General features: G+C 48.4%; 1 protein-coding gene across 1 annotated transcript in view; it reads left to right on the top strand.

Moving 5' to 3' along the window:
• Sned1 (sushi, nidogen and EGF like domains 1) overlaps positions 1–18,674 on the top strand; it is a 58,708-nt gene that overhangs the window by 13,307 nt on the left and 26,727 nt on the right. The window contains exons 2-8 of the mRNA XM_021159208.2: positions 5,658–5,945; positions 8,369–8,509; positions 9,050–9,212; positions 11,047–11,172; positions 11,494–11,607; positions 14,492–14,605; positions 14,733–14,846. Of these exons, the coding sequence (XP_021014867.1) occupies positions 5,658–5,945; positions 8,369–8,509; positions 9,050–9,212; positions 11,047–11,172; positions 11,494–11,607; positions 14,492–14,605; positions 14,733–14,846 (1,060 nt within the window). The remainder of the gene's footprint in view (positions 1–5,657; positions 5,946–8,368; positions 8,510–9,049; positions 9,213–11,046; positions 11,173–11,493; positions 11,608–14,491; positions 14,606–14,732; positions 14,847–18,674) is intronic.

The raw sequence follows: 18,674 nt of genomic DNA on the forward strand, positions 1-18,674 counted from the left end.
CAATATAGGGAGAAAGCCAGTGTTCTTGTCTGGCCTCTTCAGGTGTTGACATACGTGCACATGCATGTACACACACACACACACACACACACACACATACACACACACACACACACACACACACACGAAAAACCAAGAACATTTGGGGACCATAAGCTAGAAGGACATTCTCTAACAGACGTTTGCTGTGATGGGGAAAGCTCACAAGGCCTTGGCCCTATGCAAAGAACTGGAGTCAACTGAGGAATGTGGAGAGCAGAAGAACGTCTCCTCCATGGAAGAGCACACTGGCTGCCAGCTGGGCATCCAATGCCAAATGATCAGCCTGAGATCATACATACAAGTAACATTAGACAGACTGAGCAGGTTGTATCTGAGTATTTATAAATACTTATGTGTGTACATATATTCATGTAACAACAATTAATGAGAAAAAGAAGCCTTCAATTTGGAAGAGAGCAGGGAGAGGAACATAGGAGGGTTTGGAAGGAGTAAAGGGGGAAGAATGTTGTAATTATGTTCTAATGTTAAATAAAAGGGATAACTAAAAACTACAAAATAAAGAAATAAAAATGAGAAACAAAAACTTTCCATGAGGCCTCCAGGCCCAGCAGTCCCAGTGCAGAGTCAAGAGAAATGACAGAGCCCGAAACAGGGGGCTTGCCTTCCCTGCGAGGCTGGCTGGCAGCAAGCTCCTGGGGTCTGCCTGTTTCTGAGATTACAGATACTCATGGCCAGACCCAGCATTTAAAAACTGGGGATTTTCTCCTTCAGTTTTCAAGTTTATATATTTGATGAAAGTTGGTTAAGTAGTACATTAAGTTAATTTGTTTCTAATATAAGCCATGCCACATATTCCTTACAAAATCACAACTTGCTGACAATGAGAAACGTATCCCATGCACACACTGCCAGACTCAGACAACTACACACATGATGCTGCCCAGCAGCTGTCTGTCCAGGTCGGGTCATGTGACCCTCACACAGAGAGTTCTTCTGTCTGCCTCTTTACTACGTGCCTGGGGACATCACAAAGGCCCAAGTAGATGCCCCACCATCGTGGGTTTGCTCTTAGCTTAGGAGCCTGGCTTTTATAGTAAGCCTGCCCTCATCCCCAAGAGGACACTATTTCATCCCTCATAGCTGAGCTCTGCAAACACAATCCAAGGAAATGGCCTTGCCGATAGCCGACGGGCATTCTTGCTTGCAGCGAAAAACCAAGGCTGGGGCCAGAGTGGATGCTTCCCTGACCAGGCTACCTCCTCTGCCCACATGTTCTTGCCCTAACATTTTACCAGTGAATATTCTGAAATGTCCCACCATGGTCATGAAGTGACCTATGTCCATTTGTCACCCTCTCATCTGCTGAGGTTCCATTAGGAATGCTGAGGTGTGACGCCATTCCATCTGCCTGGTCATTGTCAAATGTTGTTTACCTCTAGGAATCCATGTGGCCTCATGGTCTACTTTATCTGATGATAATACAGCCATGCCAGCTTTGCTTTGGTTGGCATTTAGGCATTTATCTTCAAACCAGAACCTTTAGTTCATTTTACCTTACTTTGTATTGTACAGGTGTGTGCATCTGCATCTTGTGCTGTTTGTTCTGGCTCACTGATGGGTGATTCCTCTCCATTGCCTTACTGTTTGTTCTGCCTGTCCACTAGCTACACCAACTCCAGCAGCACAGAAGGCGTTCCCTTCCTCCCTAGGGAAACTTTGTAACCTTTGGAAATATTGTATACCCTCAATGCTTGCAGGTGACCTGGGCCTGCCTGAGGAGGTCTAGCAGCTAGGCCATACAAGGCTAAGAGAGCTGTAACTGCCTTCCAGACCCTCAAGGTGGGGAAGTGATCAGGTCCTACCCCAAGATGCCCCTAAGAGCCCTAAATGGTCATTTTCTAATGGCCTGAGGCCAGAGAGCAGCCAGACTCTGCCCCAGAAGTTAAGAGAAAAAAAAAAAAAAAAAAAGTCCCACCAATCCCTGAGCTTGCCCTAAAGATTGAGCCACATAATCCCTCCAATGCAGGCTGCCCTGGAAAACTGCCCCGCCCTCCACAAGAAACCCTATATAAACCCTGAGTTCCTTCCAGTTCTTTGCTGCTTCTCACAGACAGAGGCAGTCACACTCCTGGGTTTTCCCCTCCTAACTCTTGTGTGAGATTTGTTGTGCAATGAACTTGTGGTATTCCTTGACTCCTAACTGCCAGAATATCTTTCACTGAACAGCTGTAACACTTTTGCCAGACCAGAGCTTTTACTGGGGGAACCTACCCCACCCCCAGTCTCCCAACCACCCACCTGTCCCAGAACAGAGCAGTAACACTTTCACTGGGGAAACCATCCCCAGAGGGGGCAGACTTTGTTACCCTCACACCTGCACTAGGGAAACGTCCCTGCAGCTGGAGCACAACTTCTGCAGGGGAGCCTTTCCCATCAAACCTGCAACACTTACACTGCCTGCTCTGTGCTTACTGTTTCCCACCATATTTTGAGTATTTTAACTAATGCATCTCACCTCTCTGTCAAGGGTGCACTGCTTCTGCAGTCTCAATGACTCTCCAGATAGTACCCTCCAACCTTTAACGTATCGGAGCTCATTCAAAAGCTCTGCTGTTCCTTTACTGTCCCTTGGAACATGCGGTGACATGAGGACACTTCATTTTGATGCCTTTCCCACCCAGGCTGAATGCTTTTATTTTCTTGAATTTTAATTTGTAGATCTTCTACACTGTTTGTTCCATGAGCTGTAGTGTCCCTTTTAGTCCTTGTCCACTTGAATGTATACTCTAACTTCTCTCTCTCTCTTCCTTTCTCTCTCTCTCTCTTCCTTTCTCTCTCTCCCTCTCCCTCTCCCTCTCCCTCTCCCTCTCCCTCCCCCTCCCCCTCNTCCCCCTCCCCCTCCCCCTCTCCCTCTCCCTCTTTGCATTTCCTGTCAACTTGAGGTTGACTCAATCTCTTTGAGCATGTCTATGTATGCGTCTACTACTGCCTGTGTAAATCATTTTCATTTAGCTTCAGTATCTCCTCTGAGCCTAGGTCTTTATGTTGGCACTGCTGTCTCCTGGCACACTGAAGACTTAAAGTGCCACTGGTCTCTGCTTCCATGAAAATTCAAATGTCATGTAGAGATCCACAGCTGAACGTCAGGCAGAGCTTGGGGAATCCTTCAGGAGACGGGGAGGAGAGATTGTAGGAGCCAGAGGGGTTAAGGACACCACAAGAAAATCCACAGAATCAACTAACTTGAGCTTGCAGGGGTTCACAGAGACTGAACTGCCAACCAGAGAGCGTGCCTTACACCTCCTGCACATATGTCACAGCTGTGTGGCTTGGTTTTCTTGTGGGGCTCCTAATGGTGGGAGCAGGAGCTGTCTCTTGACTCTTTTGCTGGCCTCTGGGACCCTTTTCCTCATCCTGGGTTACCTTGTCCGGGCTCAATATGAGGGAAGATGACCTTTCCTGATGGGAAATGGAGGAGGGGTGGATCTGGGAGAGAGGGAAGATGGACAGGGGTGAGGTGGGGGAACTGGGAGAAGAGGAGGGAGGGGGAAACTGTGGTTGGAATTTAAACTATAATAATAATAGTAATAATAATAAATGAGATGAGGGGCTGGAGAATGGCTCAGCAGTTAAGAATACTGACTGCTCTTCCTGAGTTGAATTTCCAGCAACCACAATGTGGCTCACAACCATCTGTAATGGGATCTGATGCCCTCTTCTGGTGTGTCTGAAGACAGCTACAGTGTACTCACACACATGAAATAAATCTTTAAAAAAAAAAAAAAAAAGAACCTTTAAATAATAAATGAGATTAAGCTTAAAAAAAAAAATCAGCAGTGGGCACCTGAATGGCTCCTGACTGTGGCCTGTCATCTCTCTTCTTTCAAAGTGACTTCCTGCAGTTGGCTTTCTACTTTTCCCACACTGGCTAGTGTGGCTTTGTTTTAGTCCCTGAGGTTAGGAGGTGCAGCTACATGTCTCTGTCAATCCCGGAAGAGTCCCCAATGCTGTGTCCTTACTGCTCTCTGCTCTGCTCCCCAATGCTGTGTCCTTACTGTGCTGGCTCTGTGTCTCTCACCTGTGTTCTAGTCACTCCACCATGTCGTCCCTGTTCCCAGTTCCACATAGTAGCTTAACCCACCTGCCTTCTGGTGTCAGTTCACCACTTTTCTGTACGTGCATCAAGTCCATTTCACAATCTATTCTGTTAGTTTGTTATATGCATTTGATTGCTCATTAGGTTTTGCCTTTTGGGAAACCTTTTATAACCACCATAGAGACTTTTTTGCCGTGATCCTTTCCTCTCAGTTTTTTATTGTAATGAAATACATATGTCTTTGATTTTAGGTATGAACAGTTCTGTAGTGCTAACGTGCATTTAATAGCTGTGTTAATCGTTGCCAGTGGTCATGTTCTTTCAGGGAGTGGGTCCTACAACCCTGACTAGGGACAACACAGGACTGAAGAAAGGACAGACCCATAGATACACATAAGAGATTATGTGGCTTGGGTTATCTGGTACCCCACCCTGGAAGCTCCGCACGTCTAATTTATACAGTTGGACAGGGAGTTGAGGTTACTGTGTCCTGCTGAACAAGGAGGCTTAGCTAATCTTGGAAGGAGCACTGCCCATAGGGGAGAACTCTTTAGACTATAAATATCTAGAGGAGGAAGCTATGTGGACATTTTCTGCACACACTGTCAACATCTGTACTCAGACCCAAGGCAGGGTTTGCCTCTGTCATGGGTCTGAGGCACTGGGGGCCAGGCACGACACATTCACCACATGCCTTAACTCCTCCCTACGGCTACCACAGCCATCCAAACAACTCTTCGTATCTTCCAAAACTGAAGCCCTAGTGCCCTGAGAGGTCAGAGCTAAAGGCAGCCCACCTGTGACAAGATGCCTTCTACTAGGCAACGTATAAGCACAGGACTTAACAGTTCTTGAGGCTGAGAAGTCTACCACACTACCGGATTCCATAACTGCTGAGGCCTGCGTTCTGGCTCAGAAACTGGAGTCTTCTGGCTGTGTCCTCACCTGGCAGAAGGCAGCATTTGGGTTTCCTTCATGAGGGCATTGTTGCCGCTCACGAGAGCTCTACCCCACAGCTGCACCACCTCCCAAACACCCTGCCTTTGACTTAAAGATTTAATACATGGCAGATGGTATTAGCCAGGTCTTATAGGTAAGAAAACTGGAACACATCGGGGTAGGCTAAACCGTCTCTCGATTGCATGGCTAGTGCATTTCGGAGTTGGGGCCAGAGCCTCCTGCCTGCCTGGAGACCCAAGCACGCTCTTCTCAACTTGGCCATCACAGCCACGCCTATCCCTGAGCCACCTGTTTTCTATCCGAAACTTGGCACAATGTGGGAACACTGACCCACCCTCTCAAGGCTCCTGGCCAGAGTGTAGCGTAGGTAGCAACTAAGCCAGTGGTGTAGTACACAGCTCAGAGCCTGGAGCTGCATAAGAGGGGAGAACGTGGTCCCATTTCAGGGGTCAGGGGCTCTCAGCCAGCCTGAAATGACTGCCTGAGCTGGATCACTAAGAAGATCCAGGGGTGAGGGGGTGAGGCAGCTGAGATGCCACTGGGGTGACCATCTTCTACAGAGCCTGGTGCATCCACTTCCTGGCTTTCTGCCTCACAGGTGAACAATAATGGGATCATCTCCTTCCTGAAGGAAGTTTCTCAGTTCACCCCCGTGGCCTTCCCCATCGCCAAAGACCGCTGTGTGGTAGCAGCCTTCTGGGCAGATGTGGACAACCGGCGTGCAGGTGATGTCTACTACCGGGAGGCCACTGACCCAGCCATGCTGAACAGAGCCACAGAGGACATCAGACGGTACTTTCCTGAGCTCCCGGACTTCTCTGCTACCTGGGTTTTTGTTGCCACCTGGTACCGTGTGACCTTCTTTGGAGGCAGCAGCTCTTCCCCCGTGAGTCCAGGTGGCTGTGTGGCCTGGGAGGGAGGCTGTGTGGTTGGGACCCTGCCAAGGCAAGCCAGGTACAGGTGGCCTATACCCAAGAACAGCTCTGGGCTCAGGCTCCTGGCACTTCTGAAATCACAGGGCCAGCCAGCGTGGAGGACAGAACCTCACCCTTCCTGCCTCTGTGAAGCAGGGAAGCCCAGCACAGCAGTTCTCCTGTGGGGGCTGCACAGGGACCATGGAGCTAGGAAGGATCCTGATCCTGCTGGAATGGCGAGGTGTTCTAGCAGTTCCAGGGTGGGGCAGGGTTGGGGAGGGTCTGTTCTAGGGAGCGGGGTTTGTTCATATTTTTATTAATTAGTGGAATGTTTTTTGGTTGGTTGGTTCTTATAGGTTTGCTTTGTTCACATGTGTGTGTGCGTGTGTGGTATGTCCTGGTTGTCCTGTTCTGTGTTATCACTTCTTAAATCATCTAGACAGGCTCTTTGAGTTAGTCTAGCAGCCAACAAAATCCAAGCAATTGTCCTGCCTCCACCCCCCATCCCACTGGAGTTACAGGCTATTGGGCAGCCATGTTCCAATTTTTACTAGTGCCAAATATTCAAATTCATTTCTTCACATTTGGATAGGAAGCACTGGTACAGCTGAACCACCAGCCCCGCCTTTGTTTAGTTTGTTTTTGGGTTTTTTTTTTTTGTTTTTTGTTTGTTTGTTTGTTTGTTTGTTTGAGTAGGGTATCATGCAACCCAGGCTGGCTTCAGCCCCACTATGTAGCTGTGGATGGCCTTCAATTCCTGGTCCTCTCAGCTCAGCCTCTGGGGTGCTGGGTCCACAGCTATGTGCCTCCATACCTGGCTGCTGTTTCACTGCTCTCAGATGGAGTGGCTGAGCCCTTTGTGTCTTTGGTGGGTGTGCTTGGCTGGTGCTGCCCACCCAGACAGGTATTTTCCAGCACTTACTATGCATAGGTTACTCTGGGAGCTAAGCCACATGGAAAGAGGCTCTGGGGCGCAAGTGGCCTTTCCAAGCTGTTTATTCACAAAATAAGGCCTTCTTTGAGGACACCTACTGGGTGGCAGCCAGTGTCTCAAGTACCAGACGACAACCCTGAACAGAACCAACAAAACAAGCCCACACTGTGGGGTTTATACAAGCCCCTAACAAAGGCAGCAGGCAGCAGGACATGCTCAGAAGTACAGTGTAGCCAGGCAGCACCTATTGGAGCCTCTCAACACCATGTGGATGCAGACACTTTGTGTAGCCCCACCACTGGCCTTTGCTGACGATCACCCCTTCCAGCCCCCACACAAAGCATTTGTCTGCTTGCTGTCTCTCCTGCTGCATTTTGTTTAGGAATGATTCCTGTTCAGCTTTCCAATGATTGAAACAAGCTTGGACTCTGACATAGACCCACACACTCCTAATGCCTGACTGAACGGCTACTTGAGATCCTGCTGTGACACACACATCCCCAGATCAATTTACTGTCCTCTCAGGGTATCCCACAGGTGTCCATTTGGAGGTGCCTGTTCTCTGCACCCCAGATAGGTACACTATCATTTTCCCTCTTTGCTACCCCTGCAGGCAAAGCAAGGTATGCTCCTTTTATACTCAGATGTCTTCGGTTTCTACAGATGCCGGACATTTTTCTAGTATCATCGCTACTGTACTATGTGGTAATATTCTTAGTCACACCGTATGCCAGCCTTTCTTAATGCTTTTGATTTTTGACCCTTTTTTTTTATTGTTCCCAGTTCTTCTGGATATAAAGGACATCAGTGGTCTTGTCTGCCATGTATTATAAGTACTTTTTTTTTTTTTTTTTTTTTTGTCTGTAAATGTATTGATCTCTCTCTTGGTCTTTGCTGTTAATGCATGGCAGAAGTCCTTCTCTGCAATGCAATGAGAATTGCCTGGTGTTTTCTTCTAGGACTTCCATGGTTTTGGTTTAAAAACCACACCAGGTTTGGGATTTGCTTCCATGTGTGGTATGAAGTTTGGCATGATGCTCTCCTTCAGTTTCCCTTGTGTGCCAAGGTCATTTCTTCGCCCTAATCTGAAACACTCTCTCAGGGTAAACTTCTCAGGGGTGTTCATGGAGTCAAAGGGTAGGAAAACCATCAAACCTAACGTTAAAAGTCACCTTTTCTCCTTGTTTCTGTTCTTACCACACAGACTTTGGGGGTTTGCTGAGTGAGTGCTAGCCCACTAGGCATCTGCACCCCAGCCATGTAGGAGCCCCTTGAGGCTGGGGACAGTGTCTGCTCCAGGTGTTCTGTCCCTGACCCTTTACAGTGGGATCAATGTGCAGCAGGCTGTAGAAATAAAGCCATCATGGTCCTGCCTTGCTTGGCTGTCCATTTGAGGGACAAAGGGGGCTCTGATAGGGGCAGGGAGTGCAGCCAGTCACAGCTTGCCCCATATCTTGGCAGGTTAACACATTCCAAACTGTACTCATCACCGATGGCCGATTCTCCTTCACCATCTTCAACTATGAGTCCATCTTGTGGACTACAGGCACACATGCCAGCAGCGGGGGTGACGCTGATGGCTTGGGAGGCATTGCAGCCCAGGTAAGCCTGGGTAGACTTGGTGCCCAGTGTTCAAGGGCCCCTGCCCCTCCTGCCAAAGTGATTTGGGCAGGAGAGGTAGGCAGACCTTTACTGTGCCAGATACCTGCTCCCTTCCAGACCTATGCAGAGATCAGTGTGTGGCAGCCACAGTGAGTCTGTGTCCCTCAGGCCTCTCCGTGCCTGGAACCACAAAATAGACTCTGCTGCCTTTGCCCCTTCCTCTCCCATAAAGGTCTCAGTCCCAAATGTGCCTATCCCCTATACTGTGTACTTCCATTCACCTCCTAGCCCCAACTTTCCCCTGGATTAGCACTTCTCCTGACCCCTAAGTGAGGCCTAAATGCTAAGTGGTGAGTGCTGGAAGCTAGGGAGGACCTCCAGTACCACACTTGTCTGAGGGGACGCTAAAGTCAGCAGGCCCCAACATCTGTAGTGTCATCTGCTTACAAGGCCATCTCTCCACCATCATTGACTTGGCCATCCTGAGAGAGGACTCAGTGACTGTAAGGAGACCTGCCTCCCTCTCTGCCCCACCCCCAGGCAGGTTTCAACGCAGGTGATGGGCACCGCTACTTCAACATCCCCGGGTCGCGCACAGCAGACATGGCTGAGGTGGAGACCACCACCAACGTGGGCGTGCCCGGCCGCTGGGCGTTTAGAATCGATGATGCCCAGGTGCGCGTGGGGGGCTGCGGCCATACAAGTAAGAGGCTCAGGGAGGGGAGGGTTGAGGAACCCTGTGGCAGTAGGGGTGGGGCAGAGGGGTTAGAACCTATACCCCACCTCACTAAATCCCCACACACACCCCTGCCCCACAGCTCATCCCGTCCCATACCTCAAGTGACCTGGGTGTTCTGGGGAGAGGAACAAAGCAGGGTTGCCACATTCCACCCCTGCCTCCATCTGGGGTGGGGGTTGGGGGCACAGGGATATCCATAGCCCTGATGTTGGTGACAAGCCAGAGCATTTTATAGTCCTGGTGGTCTAGTAGCACAAGCAGGCAGATGACCCCAGTAGCCCAGACTAGTCGGAACTCTAGCTCTACTGTCATGGCTCCTCTAGAAGGTACCACACCCTGAAGCACTCTGCCCACAATGCAGAGATGTCCAGGCATTGGCTGGCTGACCTGCCAATTAGAAGATCCCCTCATCACAAACCCTCCTAAACCTGTGTTAAAGACAGGCCGCTGCTGGGACCCACCCTACAAACATGTTGCTCATGTGAATGAGGCCACAGAACAGGGTGCCTTTCCCCAGCACTGAATCCCCTAAAGAGAGCTCAACTGGGAGACCACACAGAGCCACTGAGAGTCAGGGAGACTGTCTGGTGAAGGGGAGATGAGGGTGTGTAGTACTGGGGAGGGAGAATCTGGAACATACCCCGGCACGCTGGGTACTGAGATCCACCTGACTGCACATAGCAGGCCAGCCTGGGAAGCCAAAGCAGAACTCAGTGCCATCCAAGCCCCAGAGCAACAGGGTAGAATCCCAGGGTAGCCCCAACCCTTCTCCTGGCCAGCAATCAGCTCTGACACCAGGACTCTGGGCCATAGCATCTGAAGTGGTCCTGCGGTTGCTGCTTGTGGTGTGGGCTGGGGCGGGGGGGGGGGGCGTCCCTTTCAAAGGCCAGAGTGTTAGGTTCTGATGAGAATCAAGGTACATTTGTAGGCAAACCATGCTTTTCAAGCTACATCAGCTCAGGTGGAGGGGGACTCTCAGAAGAGAGGATGAAATGCCATCCCATTCCGGAGCACCTTTTTCCAGGCTTCTGAGATAAGAAGGCACAGGAAACAGCTGCAGGGATGCCTTGGTGCCTGTGGTCCCTAGGAGCCAGGGACACAGCTAAACTGCAAGCCAAGGCCAGTTGTGGGGCATTACATAGACACAAGCTTGCTGAGAAGCAGCCAGTGCCTGTGTCTGGAAGTGTAACTCCTAAGCAAGCCTGGCTCCTCTTGCAGCCATGGCTACAACAGAGCAACCAAATTTCAAGTAGGCCAGGTGAGCACAGTGCTGCTAAGTGAGGCCAGCTGACGGAGTGGTAAGCTCCCTGTCCTGAAGGCAGCCACAGTCTGAATGGTGTGCTGGATCACTGGGCCTCTCTGGAATCTCCCTGCAGCTCGGGGAGCCATGATAACCACTGGCTGTAATAACTAAGTGCCAGCTTAGGAAACCAGGAGGGTGGCTGAACAGCCCTGAGCTTCTACAAGTGTCCATGGTAGAGGTGGAAAGGATTAAAGAGATAAAAGGAGGAGCTATGGGTATAGGTGGTTGTGGGGGTGTGTGCCTTCACAGGAAGCCAAAGTCAGAACTTAGGGCATTAACAAACAGCAAAAGATCCTGGCAAGAGTACCTGCCAGGCAAACTGGGCTCCAACTCAAAGACCCAGAATGTGAGCATGAAAATGCACCGTCACCAATGTCTTGGTCGCTAAGCTGAACTTTGGATGGAGAGAAGGGAGACGCGGCCATTGCAGGTGGCTCTCTTGCCCACCTCCTAGATGCAGTGGCATGAGGCTTGGGCTCCTTCCTGTGTCCACAGCCTCTGTGTGCCTGGTCCTGCGTCCATGCCTCAATGGTGGCAAGTGCATTGATGACTGTGTCACAGGCAATCCCTCTTACACCTGTTCCTGTCTCGCTGGCTTCACAGGCCGGAGATGCCACCTTGGTGAGTCACTGGGACCCAGGTGGGGGCAACGTGCCCACTGATTGCCCTATACCACACCATTCCCTACCGGCTGGTCATACACCAGGTTCAGGGGAGACACTGCAGGTCCAGTAGTGGCTTTGAGGTCAAAGATCTCTGTCCACAGATGGCGGCCACATGCTTTGGTTATGTGGCGGTGAGTGTCACTGCTGCTGCTCCTAGCCACTCTAAGTTAAGGCCTGTCTGGGACTGGGGCCTAGTCTGTCCTTCACCCCTACCCAAAGCCCTGGCAATTCCTTCACAGTTTCCTCTACTGAGGCCCCAGCCTGCTCCATGTTTCAGATGTGAACGAGTGTGCTTCCCACCCCTGTCAGAATGGTGGGACCTGCACCCATGGCGTCAACAGCTTCAGCTGCCAGTGCCCAGCCGGCTTCAAGGGACCCACCTGTGAATCGGGTAAGATGCACCCACCAGCCCTGATCGCTGCAAGGGAGAAGACACATAGCTGGGCAACAGTGAAGGCAGCTCAGAGGGTTGTCATGAGGGAGAGCAGGAGCCTGATGTCAGAGGGATGGCCTGTCTTATGGTATGGGCAGGACCAAACACAGGAGCCTAGAGCAGAGATTTCCTGGCCCAGGCACTAGGTGAGGGGTGAAGATCTGGAGTAGATGAGAGCCTAGGTCCTGCACTGGGCCGGAATCAGAGTTAGGAGTCTTCTGGAAGAAGAAGGTTGGGAATTTCTGGGCTAAAATGGGACAGCTTTGAGGCAGGGAGGGGCATGGTACATGCTCGCAGAACACAGCTTCCTACCACATGCCCCATTGGCCCCTGAACCAACTGCTCCTCTCAAAGCTCTCACAATCTAGGTGCAGGGTGGGGTCCTTTGGCATCTCTACTGCTACTTCCAGACTATGGTAGCCCTTTGTCTTCAGAGTGCAGCTCAAGTATTTGCCAGCAGAGTCAGCCTCCAGTTTCTTATTGCTCCACTGGGCCCTCCTCAGGGTCCTCCTCCTCACCCTGCACTGTCACTGAAGGCAGTCCCTTCCATTCTAGCCCCTATCCTCACCATGGAGGCTACTCTGAGTGCTAGGCCAAGGCAGCCCTTTAATGCCAAACACCTGACCGAGCTTAGCCAAACAAGAACCCCCCAGCCCCATAGTGTCCTGAAGAGTGTAGCTATTATATATATATATATATATGTATATATATATATATATATATATATATATATAAAACCTACAAGAGTGTTGCAATGAGGCTTCTGAAACCCCTTTTGACTAAGAGATTTCTATGCAGTCCCAGGTATATAGGTACATAAAATTGCTACATAAATCACCATGATGATAAATCATGAAATTTATCTTTAAATTATCTGACATACAAATAATTTTACCACTTATTAAAGATGAAAGCAGTCAGGAAAGGTGGTAAGTGCCTTTGAAGCCAGTATTTGGGAGGCAGAGGCAAGTGGAGCTTTATAAGTTTGAGGTCAGCCTGGTCTACATAGTGAATTCCAGGCCAGCCAAGGCTACATGGTACAAATGAAAGAAAAAAAGGTAAAAGCAAATGGGCACACTAATAAGATAAATGTGCTTATTTATTTTTACATAATTAAATCATGGCTTAATATTTAATACTATAGGATAGGGGGTTTTCAATACTTTTTAGAGTTGATGAATATTTTGATTTTATAAGCATCAATGATAAGAATACTGCTTCACATAAATGCATGGTACAAAATGGCAGAAGTAGGTTTAGAAAAAAAAAAACATATATACAATAAGAAAACTGGTTTGTTATAATAGCATAGTCTGGAATCTGAGCTGAGGTGCTTCAAGCAGTGCCCATGGTCTTGGCTGACATGTTGGCAGGAGCAATGCGTCGTGTGCCCACTGGGTTCAGAACCAAGGTGGCAGCGAAGCCATAAGCAACACAATGCTCACAACCAGAACACACCACGCTCATTACGTATTTCACCTTGAATTTTTAGTTATCGTGCATTCAGAAGTATTTACTGGTGCAATATTTTTCACAATACCCTATTGCAGTTACACAACCACATGGGATTTGCAATTCACAGTTTAAGAAGCTTCGATTTATATTTGAGTTTGCAAATAGCATCCATATCGAAACTTCAGTCTAGAAAAACAATCCTATCAGGATTCATGGTCACAAAAAGCTAAGTGTTCCATTTCAATGCATGCACACGTGGGCACATGCATACATGCACACGAGTGTGCGCGCACACACAGACACACACACATGTTTGTGCTTGAGGAGACTGTGGTTGAATGACAGTAAGAGGTTTATACAAGGGGCTGGAGAGATGGCTTAGTGGTTAAGAGAACCGACTGCCCTTCTAGAGGGCTGAGGTTCAATTTCCAGCACCTACATGGCAGCTCCTAACTGTCTGGGATCTGACAACTCCAGATGGTCAAAAACACCAATGGACATAAAATAAAGTTAAATAATTTTTTAAAAAGAGAAAGAGATTCGTACATACAGAGAAGGAACAAATTTATCAAAGAAATGAAAAGAAGCTGGGCGGTGGTAGCACACGCCTTTAATCCCAGCACTTGGGAGGCAGAGGCAGGCGAATTTCGGAGTTTGAGGCCAGCCTGGTCTACAGAGTGAGTTCCAGGACGGCCAGGGCTACACAGAGAAACCCTGCCTTGAAAAAACCAAAGAAATAAAAAGAAAATATGATCTTAAGTGCACAAGAAGGTAGATTGCCATCTGGTAAGAGGGGTCTGCCATGAACCGTCAGCTGTCCAGTGTGGACAGGGGCACTCTGTTCCCGCCCAGACCAGAGCCTGGATGGTTGGAACACATTCAGGTCAAGAGAGCTTTTCCTCAGACAGATGCTAGCCCCTGCTTACCCTCACTGCACCAGAAGAACCAGGTGTGGAAGCTACTGTGGAGACTCAGATGGCTACAGCTCTGTCCATCTGCCAAAGCCCAGGGAGACCCTCAGGGTTGCTACCATGCTGGCCACAGGGGACAGGGGCAGAGCTGGGCAGTGGCCACCCCTTAACTGCTGTGACAGACGCCCTCTTTAGAAGAATGGCAGAAGCTGGTCCCACTCTCTCTGACACCCTATCCTGTGCACGTGCCCTTCCTCTGTGCCACGTTTGCAGAACTAGAACCAATTTGGGTACTCTTGGGACTGCCCTAGTCAGGCTCACTCCCAGCTTGTCACCTTCCAGAGATAACCAGGATTCCCTCTCATTGAGTCTAGATCTGTCAAGCGTGAGGCTCAGTGCATGTCTTCAGGGACCTCTGTCTATCAGTCCACTGCAGCCAAGACTCCAATATCCTGTCTGCTCTTCCTTACTTGTAGCCCAATCTCCGTGTGACAACAAAGTATGTCAAAATGGTGGCCAGTGCCAGGCAGAGAGCAGCTCTGCAGTATGTGTGTGTCAGGCTGGATACACTGGGGCCACCTGTGAGACAGGTGAGTGACCTATACATGGGGAGGGGGGTCCCACGGGTGGCAAGCAGTGCTGGGAGGGCTCCCATATGGCTGGGTTCAGGGTGGTCACCATCTGGCTTAAGTCAATCCCTCTCTTTACTGTCCCTAGATGTGGATGAATGCCGTTCTGACCCATGCCGGAATGGGGGATCATGTGTTGACCTGGTTGGAAACTACAGCTGTATTTGTGTGCAGCCCTTCGAGGGACCTCAGTGTGAGACAGGTAGCTGACCCACAGTCCTCCACAGTGGAGTGGATACCACTTTATCTCAACCTTTCCTCCCTCTCTTCTCAACCTTCTTCACCTCCCAGCCCTTCCAGAGCCACCAACTGAGGAGAGCAAGAAGCAATTAAGCAATATGCTATATGAGGCTGGTAGGCCCTTTCCTTTCTGGACATTAGTCTCCATCTATAACAATCAAGGACAGGTGACAGTTTTCCCAAGGCCCTTTTCTCAACTCAGAGGAGTCCAGGCTTTTTAGCCCCTTCCCTTTCCTGGCACACACAGAGCTATGGGGAACAGAGAGAAACCTGGTCTTTGCCACATAGGACCATATGTGTTCTCTTCTACACTATCTTCTGTCTTATGTTGGCTGTGCCTTGGTAGATCAATGACAAAGCCAACCAGAGATTGCAAAGCATGGGATAAAAGCTCTGCAGTATCTGTACCCTTAAGCCTGGCCAACTTTGTCTACAACTGTGGACATGGTTGAAACTGAGCAGGTCAATGGGGTTCACAGTTTACCCAAGAGGAAGACCCAGATGATAGACACTGTCAGATGCCACAGCAAGAGAACAGGACAGGCCCTGGTGAAGGCCTGAGAGCAGAAAGTGGGTGTGGCACCCTCACTTCTTGACTGTATTCAGGTCTCCACTGTATGTCTCATAAGTGCCTTGCCTGAGTAGTTACTGAAACATCAATGTGCTTCACTAAATTTGTACCAGGAAACAGAGAAGTGATTTCAAAAGAGTTTTGTAGAGAAATCATATTTTGTGCCAAATAACATTGCAAGTAGAAATGAATAATAAAGATAACAGGACAGACCAGGAACGGCTGCAAGCCTGTGGTCCCAGCTACTTTGTAGGCTGCGGCTGGAGGATTATTTAAAATCAAGAGTTAAAATATCAGCTAGGGCAATATAATGAGACCCCATCTTTAAAGGGGGAGGAAAGATGAAAATACCATAATGGACATTTCCACCTACTAGAGGTGTGTGCTCACTAAACTTACAGGTATAAACATGGAATCCAACCACTAGAAGTTGGCCAGAATTAGATATTTTGAAAGACGGATTATCTAATCTGCTGCTAGTTAGCTGCCCTGAAAGTTCCCTTTTCATAAACCACAGTTAGAGCCCCAGACAAAATCTACAAAATTCCTGTCTTGAGCCATTAGACCTTGTAGCACAGAGATATCAACTTGAGAGAAAGGGGATCCAGAACAAACCCTGTCCTTGCTCCTCACAACCTGCTTGGGCCCAGAGTGTACAGTGCTTTGAACTGAAGAAAAATTCCAACTCAACAGCCGCTAAGATGGGGAGGTGGGAGACAGTGCACTGGAGGTACTGGTAGAGGAAAGGGGCAGCAGGAGGCCCCTCTGCCTTGGCCTGGCAGATCTGGGTCAGGGGATTGATTGGGCTGGAAAAGAATCACTGGAAGTCAGGAATCCCTGCAGCTCCTAGGGCTCAAACAGGAGGACTGGGGGTAAATCCAAGCAGCTGTGGGGAGATAATAATTTAAAAAATTAATTAAAATATAACCTACAGACAGATGAAAGAATTATCATATACAAATACTTAATTACTGTAAATAGGCTGCATATTCTCAAGACTGTTAAGGGGGAATCATGAGAAGAGGAAGATATTTTTAAAATTCCTAACAGTAAAAACTGTGATTTAGAATATAGTGGGTAGTAGTAACAGCTGGTAAAACACCGAAGAAACAAAAACCAGTGAGCTGGAAGAGAAACAGAAACAGCATGCAGCACAGAGAGTAAGACTGGAGGAAGTAATTGAGCCCCAGGGGCTGTAAAATAACAGTGAACATCTGGCACGTGGCCCTGAAGTTTGGGAAGGAAGGCAGCAGTGGGGGAGAGAGTTACACAAACAGGAGTAGCCACACAGTTCCCAAATTTAATGAAAACTACACCCAATGTTTTCAAGAAACGCATGAGAAAAACCAGAGTCACACTATGACCACTCCTCTAGACATCAGCGATAAAGAATTCATCTTCAAAGCATTTTGTGGGAGGTAAGGGGAGCTGAAGAGAAGGCTCAGGGCTGGGAGATAAATCTCCTGCTGCTCTTCTAGTGGACTCGAGTAATGGGGTGATCAGTCCAGCCATGTCTACAGCTCTAGAGGATCCAGAATCCTCTTCTGGCCCCTGGCACCTGTACTAATGTGGCATATACATACCCATAAATAAAAATAAACCATCTTTTAAAAACCTAAGTCAGCAAAAGAAAGGAACCCTTCACATCCAGGGAAGCAAGAGCAGCAATCAGTGCTCACTAGGAACCATGCAAGCCCAGAGTAAAGTCATCAGTGTAGTGTTACAGGTCACACAGGACTTATAAAAGTAACTTTTTGTTGTTGTTGTTGTTGTAGTTTTTCAAGACAGGGTTTCTCTGTATAGCCCTGGCTGTTCTGGAACTCACTTTGTAGACCAGGCTGGCTTCGAACTCAGAAATCCGCCTGCCTCTGCCTCCCAAGTGCTGGGATTAAAGGCGTGTGCCACCACCGCACAGCAAAAGTAACTTTTATTCACCTGATATAATTTGTATCTCAGAGGACTGCTGCTAAATAAGCTCACCCTTTCTAGTTCTTTTTGAATTCTGCCTGGCTGGTTCGACTCAGACTGATTCAATCTGGCTTCTCTCAATTTCTCTCTTGACTGCTCTGCCTGTCCTCAAACTAACTCTGACAATTTGCTCTAATCTTCCAGCTCCTCCTTAGTCTCTGGCTTAGTCAACTGCCTCTGCTGACCTGCACTGAAGTGCACAAACTCACAAATGACCTCAATTCCTCTACACTGCACTGACTCCAAACTGACTCCTCTCTCTCCCTGTGATGCGCTTAAATAGCTTCTCTTCCCTGTGCTGTTCTCCTGAGGGATGGGTGTAGCCTATCTCTGACTCATCCTGTCAAATCTTTCTCTGATTCATCACTTTGTCTGCCTCTGAATTAGATATCACTTTCAAACATGGCTGCTTCCTTCTACAAACTAACTTTATCTTCACTGTTAGGGATTTAGGATGTGTGCTAAGGACATCACTGTATTCCAGGCAGAGGAGTTAAAGATGAGTGGTCTCTTGCCAGAACAGCCATGTTGCTAGGTGAAAATTCCTCTACAAGAACTATATTCCAGAATTTAAAATGTGTGAAAGGAACGGGATAGTAGTGGCAGAGGGAGGCAGATCTCTGGATTGGAGGCCAACCTGGTTTACAGAGCACATTCCAGGACAGCCAGGGCTACGCAGAGAAACACTGTTGAAAGAAAGAAAAGGAAAAGGAAAGGAGGAAGGAAGAAGGAAAAGAAAAAAAGAAAAAAGATAAAGAAAATTGTTAAAGGAAATTCTTTACATAGAACAAATGGTCCAAGACAAAAATACAGACAATCTATGTGGAAAACCAAAATGGGAGAAATGTCCAATGTATGGGTCAAACTTCTAGATCTCCTTTAAAATGAAGCAATAGCACAGGGCTTATAACATCTGGGGGAAATGTATGACACTAGTTTATATAAACTTGTTGTGAGATATCACCACAAACTTAGTTCAGTAGCACAAAAATACTAACCTAGAGCCAGGCGTTGGTGGCGCACACATTTAATCCCAGCACTCAGGAGGCAGAGGCAGGCAGATTTTGGAGTTCGAGGCCAGCCTGGTCTATAGAGTAAGTTCCAGGACAGCCAGGGCTACACAGAGAAACCCTGTCTCAAAAACAAAACAAAACTTAACCTAGTATGGAAAGAGGGCAGCAACACACACACAGTTTTGGCAGGAATAAAAAAATTCTGCTACCCATTAAACAATGGTAGCTTTTTATGCTA

Source organism: Mus caroli, chromosome 1 (genome assembly GCF_900094665.2).
Source record: "Mus caroli chromosome 1, CAROLI_EIJ_v1.1, whole genome shotgun sequence".
In the NCBI taxonomy this organism is placed as follows: Eukaryota; Metazoa; Chordata; class Mammalia; order Rodentia; family Muridae; genus Mus; species Mus caroli.